General features: G+C 42.4%; 1 protein-coding gene across 1 annotated transcript in view; it reads right to left on the minus strand.

Annotated features, from left to right (window-relative positions):
- Positions 1-3,398: 3,398 nt before the first annotated feature.
- DENND3 (DENN domain containing 3) overlaps positions 3,399-15,473 on the minus strand; it is a gene marked incomplete at both ends in the record, with an annotated part of 39,034 nt that continues 26,959 nt past the window's right edge. The window contains 10 exons of the mRNA XM_080339272.1: positions 3,399-3,599; positions 6,600-6,737; positions 6,865-6,980; positions 8,705-8,838; positions 10,234-10,394; positions 11,912-12,051; positions 13,193-13,300; positions 13,543-13,672; positions 14,119-14,289; positions 14,774-15,036. Coding sequence (XP_080195398.1) covers positions 3,399-3,599; positions 6,600-6,737; positions 6,865-6,980; positions 8,705-8,838; positions 10,234-10,394; positions 11,912-12,051; positions 13,193-13,300; positions 13,543-13,672; positions 14,119-14,289; positions 14,774-15,036 — 1,562 coding nt within the window. The remainder of the gene's footprint in view (positions 3,600-6,599; positions 6,738-6,864; positions 6,981-8,704; positions 8,839-10,233; positions 10,395-11,911; positions 12,052-13,192; positions 13,301-13,542; positions 13,673-14,118; positions 14,290-14,773; positions 15,037-15,473) is intronic.

Raw genomic sequence — 15,473 nt, forward strand, 5'->3', positions numbered from 1 at the left:
GACGGTGGCCAAAATCCTGGGCTCAAGCTCCCAGCCCCTCAGCAGGCAGCGTTTGCCTCCTTTTCTGGTCCAGTGCCAAGTGGCATATTTGCATCATCATCCTCCATATCCGGGGGATGGCACTAAAGCCACCCACCCCTGCTGAGAGCAGGGGACCTGTGGGGTAGCTAGACATTGGAGAGGATCCTGCAGCTCACACCCTAACTGCTCCTCAGCCCCCAAACTGCAGCTGACCCCTTCACAGCCAGGACCCACATATGCCAGCCCTGCCACTGGGGTTCTGTGTCCCCAGGGCAGTTGTGGGGAGAAAGCTGAGAAGATGGCAGCTGAAATGGGTGTAGAAAGAGCAAAAGGCAACTAATTCGTGGCAGAGGGGGGAGGATGGGGGTTTTGCTTCATTCGCTCAAAAAAGCTGACAGCGAACAGCTCGATTCCTTGAGAAATGAGCCTCTTCCTCCAAACTGGCGCCGGTGGGAAGGCAAAGGACAGGGATGTCTCGTACCTCACCACATGGCCCCGCTGAGATCACAGCAAACCTGAATTTCCAAGCAGCTCCTGCCTGCGCCGCTGGGTTTTTTTCTCAAAGCAAACACTGCCATCCCTTGGTTTGAATGGTAAAATGACAGACAATCTCACACTGGAAGGGATCCATAAGGATTAGCGAGTCCAACTCCCTGCTCCTCGCCATAAAACTGAAAGCATCATCCAGACGCTCCTTGAACTTGACAGCGCTGGTGCCCCAACCACATCCCTGGGGAGCCTGTTTCAGTGACCAACCACTTCTGATCACAGAGTGTCAGGGGTTGAAGGGACCTGGAAAGCTCATCCAGTGCAATCCAGTGCAATCCAGTGCACTCATCCAGTGCAATCCTCATGGAGCAGGAACACCCAGATGAGGTTACACAGAAAGGTGTCCAGGCGGGTTGGAATGTCTGCAGAGAAGGAGACTCCACAACCTCCCTGGGCAGCCTGGGCCAGGCTCTGACACCCTCACCATGAAGAAGTTGCTTCTCAAATTTAAGTGGAACCTCTTGTGTTCCAGTTTGTACCCATTGCCCCTTGTCCTACCATTGGTTGTCACCAAGAAGAGCCTGGCTCCATCCTCCTGACACTCACCCTTTACATATTGATAACCATGAATGAGGTCACCCCTCAGTCTTCTTATTACAGCTTCATCGCTGCCTAAATGAAAAAAAAAATCAATAAAGGACAAAAATCCAAGGGCCACACCAGGGTAGGACGTTTTCTCATCACATCTTTAACTCAGACTTTCCTCAGAAGTGGGTCCAGTCACCATACTGGGCCTTTTGTTCCCCACAGAAGAGTCTCCTGTGACAATGACCCATCTTTTGCTTTGACACCGAGCGTAGAGTGACTCAACCCTGGTGACACCTCCCACCCAAAGGAACCATCATCCCCATTGCTGTTGGGTTCCTCTTGCAGAGCCTCGTACCTGTTAATCGAGGCCACCTGCGAAGGTGGGTGGTCACAGAAGAGAAGCCCCCACCGCACTTGGCAGGAACTTGTCACCATTGTCTCCATGGGCAGTGTCCCAACATGACCCTATGCTCCTTAGGTCAGTTGAGTTGGTATCACTGGTGCTCCTGCTCTTTGTTTTGTTCAAGGATCTTTACACCTCATGGTTTGGTCTGATGTGGTTTAACTCTTCTCCTATATACTGGTGGTCAGCCTGGTATTAAAGAAAGCAAAGTATTTAAGAAGGAGATATCTACTCAATAAATCACATTCCAATTCAATAAATTACGTTGGAGTCACTTATCAATAAAATAATTTACAAGCATCAAAATGTCCATTTCCTAGTTTTGCCACCTGACATTTTCACAAGTTGGGTATGAAGCATTTAAGACAAAACCAGGAATTAAAATCACTGCGGTGGCAGGTTGGTGCCATCGGGTTCATCTCTGCAGCAAGTGGAAGTTCATTAATGGCACTTCCATGTCTCTGTACAGAGAAATATTTTAATTCAGTAAATAATTCATATCACTTACCAGCACCAGCTGGAAGTTGCAGCCGAGGGGCTCAAAGGAGGACACGTTACTGGCAGGGAAAACCCCAGGGAATGACTCTCCATAGTACACAGGCAGGATGCAAATCGGCGCTAAAAACCATCATTCTTGTATTAAATTACACAGGAAAAAGAATAAGGTACAAAGAGAGGTCAGAGTATCAATACAGTGTTTAATATTCTTAAACTGATTTAAAAAACAACTAAAAAAGGTAAAATTTCAGTTAGCAACATATGATAAAACCTTTCCTCGGCACATTGAAAGAGTTAGAAATATTACACGGAGTATATTTCCAGTAGTTGACACTTCTATTAGTCCTACACTCTTATATATTTGTTAACAAAAGTAGCAGCCTCTTTTTTCATCTATTTACAATATTTTAAATATCATATTCCACTTTATTCAGCACACGTAAAACTCTTCTGCATAGATTGTTTTACTTGTAGAGAACTGTCATCAATGGAAAAAACAAAGTACATCAGGAAGTGATTAGAGAATCTTCTAGACCGCAATCCGATGGTGCTCGCTTCGGTAATTAAGGAGTAATTGGATGACTTTGCAGAACATAGCTTAAAAATTAAGCAGGTTCTAGACAAAATAACAGCAGTTCCTCTGATTATGGACACGATGACTGAAGGGAGGAGCGGCACAGGTTTGTTTGCACAGTAACAAATATATGGAAGTGAAAAAAATTAAGTGCTTCTGATGAAAAACAAAAATGGGATTCACTGTTACAAACGCCAAGTGCTGTGCGTTATATTAAAGGAAAAAACAAGCTTAAAACCAGTCATTAAGAACATCCAAGTGTCTTGTTTCACCAGCAGGGAGCTCTCAGTGTTGCCAGGGAGAGCCTGTGTCTAGATTTTAATTAATACATCACCATAAATATCCATACGGGGTAACGGACAGTCTTCCCAGCTAAATCCAGCTGCTAGTTCAGAACGATACTCAGCATTTAGGAGTTCTGCAAATCCAATAAATGCGCTTGGCTCCTTTCTTTTCATAGGATCACAGAATGATTTTGGTTGGAAGAGACGCTCAAGATTGAGCCCAACCGTTAATCCAACACCGGCACTAACCCATGTCCCTGAGAACCTCATCTCCGTGTCTTTTAAACCCTCCAGGGATGGCGACTCCACCACTGCTCTGTGCAGCCTGTTCCAAAGCCCGACGACTCTTTCCGTAACAAAACTTTCGGTGACTTCTAGTCCCTTCTACTTTGATTTTCCACAACAATGTAAGGACTAAAATAATAAATACAAAACAGTAACACTGACGGGTGGTTGAAATACAAGCAAAACGCTGGAGCGAATGCAGCCCAAGGTCTTCGCTTTTCTTCCGGCATGGGTAGATGTATTTTGACCAGCTGAACTATTCAGCTTTCCAAATAGCGATCTTCCCTTCGTCCTTCCCGGAGCCGCTGAGGACATATCTGTCCTCAGCCGAGCACAAGGCCTTGACCGTATCGGCGTGACCAACCAGCTCCTTCTCCACCGTCTTCTTCTCAGCACTGACCACGTAGATCTTCCCTTTGCTTTTGCCTTGCGATTTTCCATTGCTGCCCACCCACAGCTGAAGGAAAAACAAAACAAATCGAACCCACGATCATTTTCAATACTTTACGTTTCAGCCTAGGACACAGTCGAGGGGGTTTTACGTGTCACATCGATAGAATTAAGGTTCTCTATGGGTGGAAAAGGGAAACACTGAAAATTTCCTATGTGTATATATATATTTATATCTGTTGGGAATTCATGTCTATCTCCCTCTCAGACTCCCTGATGCTCCTCACCCCTTCTCACCTCCTCCTGAAGTTCTGTCACCAAGCAGAAGTTCTGCTCTTTGCACTGCGAGAGAGGATCCAGGGAAGAGAAACTAAAAGGAGATGCTGTCATATGAGCAAAGATGGAAAAATGGAGGACTCCTTAGGCTGGAGAGAAAGCAGCTAAGGAGGGACCACATTCAGGTTTACAAAAATCACACAAGTGCAAATAAGAAGGATGTAGAATCACCGTTCCAAACATCCCGCAATTAGAGAAGTAAGAGAAGCGCGTGGGAAGGAGGAGGTGTGGTCTAGACAATAGAGTAGTGAGGTGGGTTGCAAACTGGCTTAAGGAGAGAAGCCAGAGAGTGGTAGTCAATGGTGCGGAGTCTAGTTGGAGGCCAGTATCTAGTGCAGTGCCTCAGGGGTCAGTACTGGGGCCAGTATTATTCAATATATTCATTAACGATTTAGACGAGGGAATAGAGTGACTGTCAGCAAGTTTGCTGGTGACACCAAGCTGGGAGGAGTGGCTGACACGGCAGAGGCTGTGCTGCCATCAGAGACCTGGACAGGATGGAGAGCTGGGCGGGGAATAACCTAATGAAATTTAACAAGGGAAAGTGTAGAGTCCTGCATCTGGGCAGGAACAACCCCAGGTTCTTGTTTAGGGTGGGAAATTACATATTAGAGAGCAGTGTAGGGGAAAGGGACCTGGGGGTCCTGGTGGACAAAACAGGATGACCATGAGCCAGCACTGTGCCCTTGTGGCCAGGAAGGCCAATGGCATCCTGGGGTGTATTAGAAGGGGGTGGTCAGTAGGTCAGAGAGGTTCTCCTGCCCCTCTGCTCTGCCCTGGGGAGACCACACCTGGAATATTGTGTCCAATTGTGGCCCCTCAGTTCCAGCAGGACAGGGAACTGCTGGAGAGAGTCCAGCGCAGGGCAACAAAGATGCTGAAGGGAGTGGAGCATCTCCCGTGTGAGGAAAGGCTGAGGGAGCTGGGGCTCTGGAGCTGGACAAGAGGACACTGAGGGGTGACCTCATTCATGGTTACAGATATATAAAGGGTGAGTGCCACGAGGATGGAGCCAGGCTCTTCTCAGTGACAAACAATGATAGGACAAGGGGTAATGGGATCAAGCTGGAACACAAGAGGTTCCACTTAAAGTTGAGAAAAAACTTCTTCTCAGTAAGAGTGACAGACACTGGAACAGGCTGCCCAGGGGGGTTGTGGAATCTCCTTCTCTGCAGACATTCCAACCCACCTGGACATGTTCCTGTGCGACCTCACCTAGGCATTCCTGCTCCAGCAGGGGGATTGGACTAGATGATCTTTTGAGGTCCCTTCCAATCCCAAACATACTGTGATACTGTGAAGAAAGTATTTCTCTGTTCACAGCTGGCAGTGAGCTGCTGCTACAGGAAACAGCAGCACCGGTAAATTCAAAATGAATTTACTGTCACCATTCGAGGCAGAATACAGGGTTCACCTCCATCTGGTCCAAGCGGCAGAAAACAGCTGTGGTTTTCTTGTGCAAGGTTTTGCACTCACTATTATGTATTCGTAATGCTTGGCAGCCAGAACGCATCCTATTTCGGTCAGACACATCGTGCGATCGGTTTTGCCTCAGGTTTCTCAAAGACAACGGTTTGATTTTAATTAAAGCACTTTAAAAGCAAGCCCCTGGCACACATCGCTACCGATGATGTTCTTAAGCCTTCACCAGGGTGCAAGTTCATGCTCAGTAACTGCAACCCTGTGTAGAAGAGTAGGAGTAGGGATGCTCCAGCTATTACAACGGACTCCAGACTCCCCCTCGGACCACTGAGTCATTGGGAGGCTGAACACTCAGGTTTAGGAGACCGATCGCACAGGGATATTTTCCAGTTGTTCCTTTTGTGTCAATGAGTCAGACTACAACGTTAGCTAAGGTGGAGCTAAGTGAGGAATAAGTGGAAAAGCAAAGGAACAAAGTTTTTAAGTAGAACAGAAGAGAGCTTAATGCCTTGGGGTTTCCAAACAATCCCCTAGTTCCCTTAGAACAGGGGTTAAATACATCCATCTCTGCCTTGGGGAAGGGTATCTCAACAGGTTTTTTCCATTTCGGTTTACAAATCTAACTGAATACACAGAACACTTCCCTATTTCACAAAAAAATCATTTTTGACGAAGGAAGGAAAATCTGGGCAAAGGATCCCCAAAATTGCTTTCCCAACAGATACAAATTAGCTATTGATTTGCAAATTAGCCCTAAACTGGTCCATGTGGTATCACAACAACCACCATTTGCACAGCACCATGCAGAAAGAGCAGGTTCACAGCCCGAGGCCAATAATGACACGGACACGAGATGTTAAGGAGCTGTTGGCTCCTTTGGTCTCTGCTGAGTTAGGAATGTGGTAACTAAACAAGAAAAAGGTCATCTATAAAAATAGGCATCTAATTGGCATTTGTTGTTTGTCTATTAACCTTTCCCAAGGCTTACTCTTAGGAGCCTTGAGATTAAATATCAAGGGACCTAAACTTTCAGTTTCTACGGTTCCCTGAAAATGTCAATGGCTAATGAAAGTCATCACGCTTTTAATTACTGATGAGGCTTTTGGCTTGACGTGTGTTTTGGGGCACACCTGTAACAGCCACTTGTGTTGGGCAGTCATTAGCTATTCTGATTCCAAAGAGGAATCAAAGTTTCAAACCAGCAAACATCCAGCGAGGAAGTCAATGCCAGCCCGTGAGAGCTGCAAACAAACACAACTTTACAGTAAAAAATTCCACAAGAGGTATAAAGAGCCCAAATATCTCTCACCTGATTTTTAACTCTTATCATACAAGTAATCTCGGAGCAATCTTGTAGATGAATCTTTTGTGGTGCACTCGTAAAGTCTTTGGTGTTCCAAATATACAGGTCGCTACTCCCTGAATAAGACGCCCACACTTCATGTCTCTAAAGCACAGAAAAATACATTTAACGTGAGCGCTGCTGACAGGAATTATATTGCAATAAGTAAGTATGGCTTGTAATGCCACATAGTCACACTTCCTTTAAAATCTATTTAGGTTAAATGGAATACCTCGGGAAAAAGCTGGAAGCAGAGAAAGTAGGAACACACGTCCTTCAGGTGATGCTCAATTTTCATCTGTAGTCGAAATTCGTGAGTCGACACTACAAGTATGCAACTTCCAGTACCTTCAATATTCAAGATAAAGAGTTAGTAACAGAAGCACTAACTTCTTCTACCTCTATAAACTATGAGGTAAAAAAAAAGGCAAAATAAAATGGATGCATCTAACAACTGTCTCGTTTCTCAATCAACAGTGAAATCTTTGAGGTACTTCTTGCCAGTTTTGACAGCATCTGTTTCTTTAGATCTGTTGTTTCCCCAAGCACTAGTTACTATTCTGCAGCACATACACCTGTTAGTTTACAATCCAAAAATGATGAGAGGAGAAGAAACAAACTCCTTAAAATTAAGACGTCTCATACTTAGATTCATCTAGAACTGAGACCAAGTGTGCTACAAAGTGAACAGGGCTGAATCCTCACCCCCCACAGCAGGATCAGGGATTTCACAAGGTTTAAGTGCTGTTGTGTTAAGATCTATTCGGACCCAGGCTCTTGTGTGCTGTTGAAATACCAAACGCAATTTGCAACCACTGTTGCCACTCTAGGCTTTATTTTCTCAGAATTTTCCATTCCAATTTACAGGCATTGGCAGGGGAGGTCAGACAAATACAGCATAGCCAGAAGTCACACCCTGCAGCAGGGGCAATACCCCCAGGAGTGATCCAAGCCAACCACCTATGGAAGTGTTTTCATAAAATCATAGAATAATTTGGGTTGAAGGGACCTTCAAAGCTCATCCAGTCCCACCCCTGCCATGAGGAAAAACATCTCTGTCCTCTGACACATGGAAGGATAAGCCTCCCTAATTGTAGATTGGGGAAAAACCCTTTTCTCCTTTCTTTTACAAACCTGAATGCAGGACTTAATCTGATTTGGAGTTATTACAAAGTTGACTTTCAAAGTACTGAAGTCAAGTAATGCTGCCTGTAAAAATCACTGTGTTTTTAATAATCTTAGGATATTTCTATGACAGTTGGTTAACTGTGGCTATAAAGCATAAAAAAAACACTGTTTGTTTGTCTCAGTGTATGTTGAAATATTAAAATCAGGTCACTTAATTGTATCCATTTTATTTACACCTATCTATTTAAGGCTGTTTATTCATATAAAATAGGATGATGCTTGTAATGCTACTACCGGAGCTCTCGCCAGCCTTCAGCCCTTGTGTTTATTTAAAGCAACTGGATGATTTACTACAAAACCTTCCCACCATCTCTCAAGTGTTCACTGATGGATGAGCTCAATGGAGATGTCCCAGCTCATCATTCACAAGTCACAACATCATTCAGAAGAGAAACTTGTGTTCCCTGGCAGTGATATGACACCAAATGATTTTGGATGTCAGTGACAGCTGCAGTAAAGATCAGTGACGTTGGTTAAGATAGATCTTCTGTGTTTAAACAACACTACAGGGAGTTGGCATCGTAGAGCAGTTTGGGTTGGAAAGGACCTTCAACGCTCATCCAGTGCCACCCCTGCCATGAGCAGGGACATCTTCACCCAGCTCAGGTTGCTCAGAGCACCATCCAGCCTGGCCTGGGATGTCTCCAGGGATGGTTCATCCATCACCTCTCCGGGCAACCTGGGCCAGGCTCTCACCACCCTCAGTGTCATGTTTTGGAGGCCTTATCTATAGAAGGCTGGTTAAACAAGCTACGTGGAGAATGAGAAAAGAACATCATGTACACATACATCTGGGTTTGAGATTAACATATTGTTCTGTCTAATAAAACAGCATATTAAGTGAAGATGTAGTTTGTTTTTTTTAATTTGAGGAATGAACTTACAGCACCACAGTTGGTCATTATGAAGCTTGATGGAAGTGAGATTTTGGCAGGGCAGCTGAAAGACACGGTTAACTTTCAGAGTGCTGATGTTCCAAGCAATCACTGTGCCGTCTAAACTGCTTGAGTACGCTTCACTGTTGGTACAGATTAAAATACAAATAAAAATAATACAGTCTACATTCATGCTCAGAACAGACTTGCAAAGTAACCAATTTTACACTAATGTTCTTCATTTCAGAGACATCTGCCTTTCAAGCTGCTTATGTCTCCTATTGGAACAACAGTACTCTAGTACAGATATTTTTTTCTTCTTAAGATTATCCTTTACACCCTCTGTATCATTAGAAACACCGCAGGCTAATTCAGGGCTCTAAGAGAACTAGAGCACACGTTACATCACACACAAGGAGTTAAGTGCAATAAAAACTTTCTCTATGATACTCTTGAACATTGTTGCCTGTTGGATTTTCTCTCTTTTTCTCTCAAGTTAGGATAAAAATACCATATTTCCCCAAAAATAAGACCTATCCTGAAAATAAGCCCTAGCATGATTTTTCAGGATGCTCCAAATATAAGCTCTACTCCAAAAATAAGCCCTAGTTACAGTTCATTTAAAAAGTCAATTTAAATAGTGTCCAGGCATTTCCAATAGAATGCAGCAGGACAGATAGGGTTTAGAGAGTTATGATGACGTTCCAGAAGACGATGACGTGACTGTATTTGAATAAATGTTGATTTTTGTTCATGAATATTGGTAAATGTAGATTGTTGTACATGGAAAAAGGAAATAAAGTCACAAGAAATTCATGATGGAATTCAGGGAAGACAGAAGGTTGAGGCCTCCAGCCAACACTCTTCCTCGTGCTACCAAAAGATCGAAAAGGCACAAAACAATAAACGTATTCTTTGTTTTACGAACAGGCAGGAAAAGTCCAGAAGCAGGCTGTAAACATCTAGTCGATGATGTGCGCAAAGCAAAAATGAAGTGGTCTTTAAATTGCACCTGCGTTGATTCATCGCTGGGTGCTGCCAGTTCCTGGATGCTCTCACCCTTGTCCAAAAAAGTGTTTTCATCCTCTTTGTTTTGAAGTACATAATGCTCTTTCTTTAAAAAGGAAATTCTTCATTTACTATATACACTATGGGAGCTACAAAAATGGGCTAAATGAAAGCTTATGTTAGCAGCATAAGCTCCTCTGTTTAAAACAATACATTCTTTCCAACATTTTGGAAAATCAGTCACTGGTTTCCTATATGGGCTCTTTTTCTTTGAGCTCAAGTTCACTTTTTGCCTTTGTTTCAGTCAAATAACTAAAGCACAATAGTTTATCATTTGGATCTTAAACTAGTTTTCTGCTCACTGCTGGTCAAATTCTCTAGGCCAATAAATACTGTTCTAGCTATATAAAATGGCTTTTTATTTAATGACAGGAGGATTCTGCACACGTCCAGGACTCTTCTGGTGGTACAGACGTTCTACACATCTGCTTTTATATGTATTTTTAAGGAGAAAATGTCATTAAATATACCTGGGTATTCCGTTCTTCTTCTCCACAATGATGTCTGTAACATCAGAACGATGATCATTTAGTTGCTTATTACAAGACATACTATGGGTGTTGATTATATAAATTATGGAGTCTTGAGAACCGATCCACACTTGACTCTGTTCTACCATTATCATACACGTCTGGGGAGAAAAAGCAGGATTAAATAAAAAGCAGAATTAAAAACACTCATGTAAGATGGAAAAAGGCTTATATTAAGATGCTACAGCAGTAAGAGATGAAGAATCAGTGCACCAGTGTTCTATCCTCTGTAAATAATGAGAGGAGACATCTCTTTGCTGAGTTTATCTTTCAGTAAATAGGATTAATAATGTCTTAGTAACCAACTCAAAGCTGTTTCCTGGCCCAAACAAAGGTAAAGTTACAAAGAGCATCAGGGGAAACCACAGACGTTCATGCATTTCTCTCTTCTGGATTGGAAGCCATCCTAATCACCTGCCATAAATATATTAATTCAGTTAGAAGTGGTATCTAAGCAAATACTTTCTTCTACTATCTCTGGAACATCCTGCCCGCTTTCAGAAGCTCTTCATTTCTCTCCCTGCTGAGTCCCATCAGTTCCAACTTTACTCCTCTTTTCTTTCTCTTCTTTAGAATAGGTCGGTATCAGGCTCTTCTGGATTTCCATCTTCCCTCCACCCAGCCCTTCACCATCAGTTTTACCTCTCCCTTTTTGACTCTCATCCCCACTGATGTTTCTGGCTTCCCCACAGTCTGCAGCTCTGGGTCACCTTTCTCTTTCATGGAGAGAATTATTCTTTTCAACTGGTCTTTCACAAGCAACGCTCTTTAACCTGCTGGTTGAATCACGTTTTAGAGCACTCTAGCTCTTTCAATATCATCCACCTGGTTTCCTCACACCTTTCCCAAATTTCCAGTTCTTCAGCACAGGTGACTTTTCATCCATTCCTGGGGTTCGTCCCATCTCAGCCTGGAGAACAGGAGCTGAGGGGAGACCTTCTGATCTCTATAACTACATAAAAGGTGGTTGGAGCATGGAGGGGGTTGGTCTCTTCTCCTAAGGAACAAGCAATAAGACAAGAGGAAATGGCCTCAAGTTGCACCACGGAAGGTTCAGATTGGATATTAGGAAAAATGTTTTCATGGATAGGGTTGTCAGGTGTTGGAACCAGCTGCCCAGGGCAGTGGTGGAGTCACCATCCCTGGAGGGGTTTAAAAAACATGTAGATGTGGCATTTAGGGACATGGTTTAGAGGTGGACTTGACAGCATTGGGTTAATGGTTGGACTGAATGACCTTAAAGGTCTTTTCCAACCAAAACAACTCTATGATTCTATCTTCTCCTTAGATTGATTCTATCTATTATTCTTTCTCCTCAACTGTTTCAAACCCACGCTGTGCCATTAGGCCAGCAGGCTCTCCTGAGAGCCAATCCTTCATGTCCCACCAGTTGACTTGTTTCATTATGAATCCATTTTCTCTCTTTTTGACCTCAAAAAAATCTCCAGTTCTCCAAGTTAACTGCAGGCCAAACAACTCAAGTGCCTTTCTATAGCTGTTAAGGAACAACAGTACAGCGTTCCTTAAACGGATCCGACGGTCTGGGGTCACATATATTTTGCTATAGCAAAAAAACACCAAGCTAAAGGTGCATTAGTGATACATGCGTCAGTCTTACCAGTTTAGAGCGGCCCATTTTGAAACAGTGCTGTTGAATAGACCAGGTAGATGCGTCAAAAACCACCACTTTCCCCTCATTTAAAGCACACCATAGTTTCGGATGAGCGTTGCCAGGTCTTTCTGAAGGGTCAAGATGTCCTAGAAATGAAGCAGAGAAGATGAGAGAAAAACCATTATTAGGCAGAGCAGCTTTCTAATGAAACACACCTGTGCTCTGGAACTTAGACCACCAGTTAATGAACAACACAGTTTTCACAATGAATTTGTGCTCATTCTCATCTGTTCCTTAAGCTCAACTGATGGTTTAACCTTACGCTCCAAAGTTATTCAGAGCAGAGAGAATCTTTTCCAAGCTAACTGGGACTGCAGGAAGGCTTTTAAGCCCTATGATACATTAGTACAACTAGAAATCCACTCATTCTATCTGCTCCATTAGATCTCCACTTAGAAGCCTCGTACTACCAAGAAAGAAAAGTACCACTGAACCCACCACCACCCACCCAAATGCAGCTGCTCCTGCCCACTTTCTTAACCTTGGAATTTCACTAACTTTCCTGTTTTGTCTCAAATTGTGCAAACACTGGGAGTTACAAATGAACTTAGATCAGAAGACTAGTAAGGTTATAAAGTTAAGAGTTCGGAACTTCCAGAATTAACATATTTGCTACCTAAATTCATGCCTGTTGCACACAGTCCTTAACTTTATTTTCCCCTCCAATGCTTTTTGAATTAGGTATAAATGTCGAAGTATTAGATAAAAGCCCACATGGAAATTGATAATGCTTTCTTTAGGCTTAAATTACATGCAATGAAGAGTACATTAAATCACGTAATATACAGCGAGAGTTAAAGGCATATAGGTCTGGCTGGGATTTCAAGAGGTGGATTTCACTGCTCTGTGGTTCAACCAAACACCCCCATATGACTTAATTGAAACAATAAAAAATAACAATAATATTGATCAATGGCAGAGCATCATTCATCCACCTTGCTCAATAAATGAGGCAGAAGTCTTAATGAGAAATCAGCACATTAACACATCATTGAAGTCTATTATAATGCATATACACACAGGGAGACAAATTAAGATTGTGGAAGCTGTGCCTTGTATCTTAATATGCAATATTCCTCTTATTTTTAATGATTTTCTCTTTTAGTATTCAACGCACAACCAAGGCACGTCAGAATGTGAACAAAATCAGGCAGGTGTTATGAGATAACATGCTTTATAGGCTAATTAAAGATGGGCTAATGTAAGGAAAGCAATACATCACCTTACCTGGCGTGTAAAGTAAGACATCTATTGCCTGTGGAAATGTCTCACCAGCTGAGGGGTTGATCTTGTGCTTTAATGTCTCTGAAGTCGTTTTGGGGACCATCATAGGCACTGAAATAGATTTGTAAAAGGTTATTAAGTGCATGCTTAAGCCGAAAATAGATCTGTATTTCTTATAAGAAATCTGCACCATTTATTCATGTCTTGCTTTTTCTCCCCTCTAGCTTTAGCTGACTGGGGAGCCCAAACGCCATTTGTATGAATTCTGGTAACACCCAAGTACTCAAAACCACCAAAACAAAAACACAGCAGCCAAAAGAGAGATGCAACAACAGCATCGCTCTGTGACTGACCTTCATTCTTCATCCTGTCAAAATACGACAGTTTGGAGGCTGCGTAGATGGCTTTGGGGGACTGCAGGGCACCCACCACAGCGTCCATCAGGAGAACATTCGTCAGCGCTTGCTGGATATACTGAGGATCCTAAAGACAAAACAGCTTTGCTGTAGGTTATCCATTGCTCATTTTTCTCAAGGTTTCTGCAGCAGAAAAATACATCTTGCTCGATTCACTGAAAGGATCCAAGGTTCCAGCTCAACAAAACTCCTTGTGTGCATCATATTTTGAAGTAAGGTGGAGAATACTCTGTTAGGATCACTATTCCGGTATGTTGTGAACTTAAGAAACTATTTCACAGAACTAGGGAATAAATTAAAAGTTGCACGCCAACAGATGAGAAAAAATAATGTACATTTTTAAATATTAGTGCTCTTTTTTGTATTGTTCCACAAGTAGTAACAACAACATAAAAGGTTTATTACATATAGAATTTCTATGCTTCAGGAAACTAAGGCTGATGCATGAATTAAGAACAGGGACAGAAAACACATACTTCATACATATTTGGTTAGAAATTCCCATATTTATACCTTGTGATCATCGGCCATTTTCTTTCCAGCCCACATTTCCTTCACTATCAGGTACCAGAGATCACACTCGGTCTTCAGGTTCGCCTCAAAGACTTCTTTTTTAGATAACGTTTTAATCCTCAGAGTAGGTATTCTCAAAAGAAGGAAAGCTACAGTCGTGCTCTTAACATCCTGGAAATGTAGGGAAAACAAGGAAGATACACCAGGCAACCACAGGTAAGGTGCAGTGCTCATCCTACACGGCAACTTTATATATAAACTACAGCAAACTATTTCAATTGTCCACACAAAACGTTTTATGAAAATATAGGTTTCAAGCAACATCATACATACTGGCTGGCACCACAAATAAGCACATTTAATGTTCTTGTTACTAAACTTCTCTAGTTCTAAACCTCATGTGCTGTGCTTTACACCTTCGTAAAATGTCACAATCTCTAAAATGTATTCTACGTCATCCTAGCACCCAGCAAACTACATCATCCCCAAAATTCTTGGTTCAAAGACCCAGAATTTTATCTAATCACCCATAATTCACTGACTTCAGAGGTGTTGCCTACACTCCTTCCTGCAACTTTAAGTTGAGAGATAGATCTCTCTGCAGAACGGAACATCCAGATGCACACAACAGAAATATTAGTTATTTGATGCTTACCTCTATATCCCTGAAAGCAGCGATGTGGACGTAGCCAGGACGTCCTCCTTCGGTTAAAAGGAACAAACGCTTTTGGGTCAGAGCTATTTTCCCTACACCGCAATTAGTTTTAACTGAGCAGGATAACTTGTAGACGCATTCGTTTTTATCTAGATGTTCTATTACTGTTGGCGGCAGATTCACCTCTTGAGCTTCAGCTTCAGTTTCTTTCCAGTAGTTGTAGAAATCTCTGAATGTTTCGGGATCGATTTGCTTCTGATGTCCTAAAAGAATTTTAAAGCTGTTTACTATGAGAAACATTTACACAGATTTGCACAGAAAGACAGTTTTAAAAGACACTAAAGTTCAAATTGCGCCCGTAACAGCAAAATGGGTAAGCGAGGTGCAAAAACTACATGAAACAGGCCTATTCTACTGAATGCTACTATATCACATATTTACCAACCTGGGAGAAAAGCTGAAGTTGTAACAGTTAAAGACTTCAGCAATAGGTATTCTAAGTAATTAATTATCCTAATTCAAATGTTTGGACAGCGGAGTCCTAAACGAACACAAATTCTTGCGAGATGTGTGTTACTCTCTGGCTTCAGAAAATCTTGCTTCAGTTTTGCTATTTTGAGCAATGTTTAATTTTGTGGCCACAAAATATTTTACAAAAAGCACCCTCAAACTATGCTTTTGAAATCAATCACAAGATTCA

The sequence above is a fragment of the Nesoenas mayeri genome (assembly GCF_963082525.1).
Source record: "Nesoenas mayeri genome assembly, chromosome: 2".
NCBI lineage: Eukaryota > Metazoa > Chordata > Aves > Columbiformes > Columbidae > Nesoenas > Nesoenas mayeri.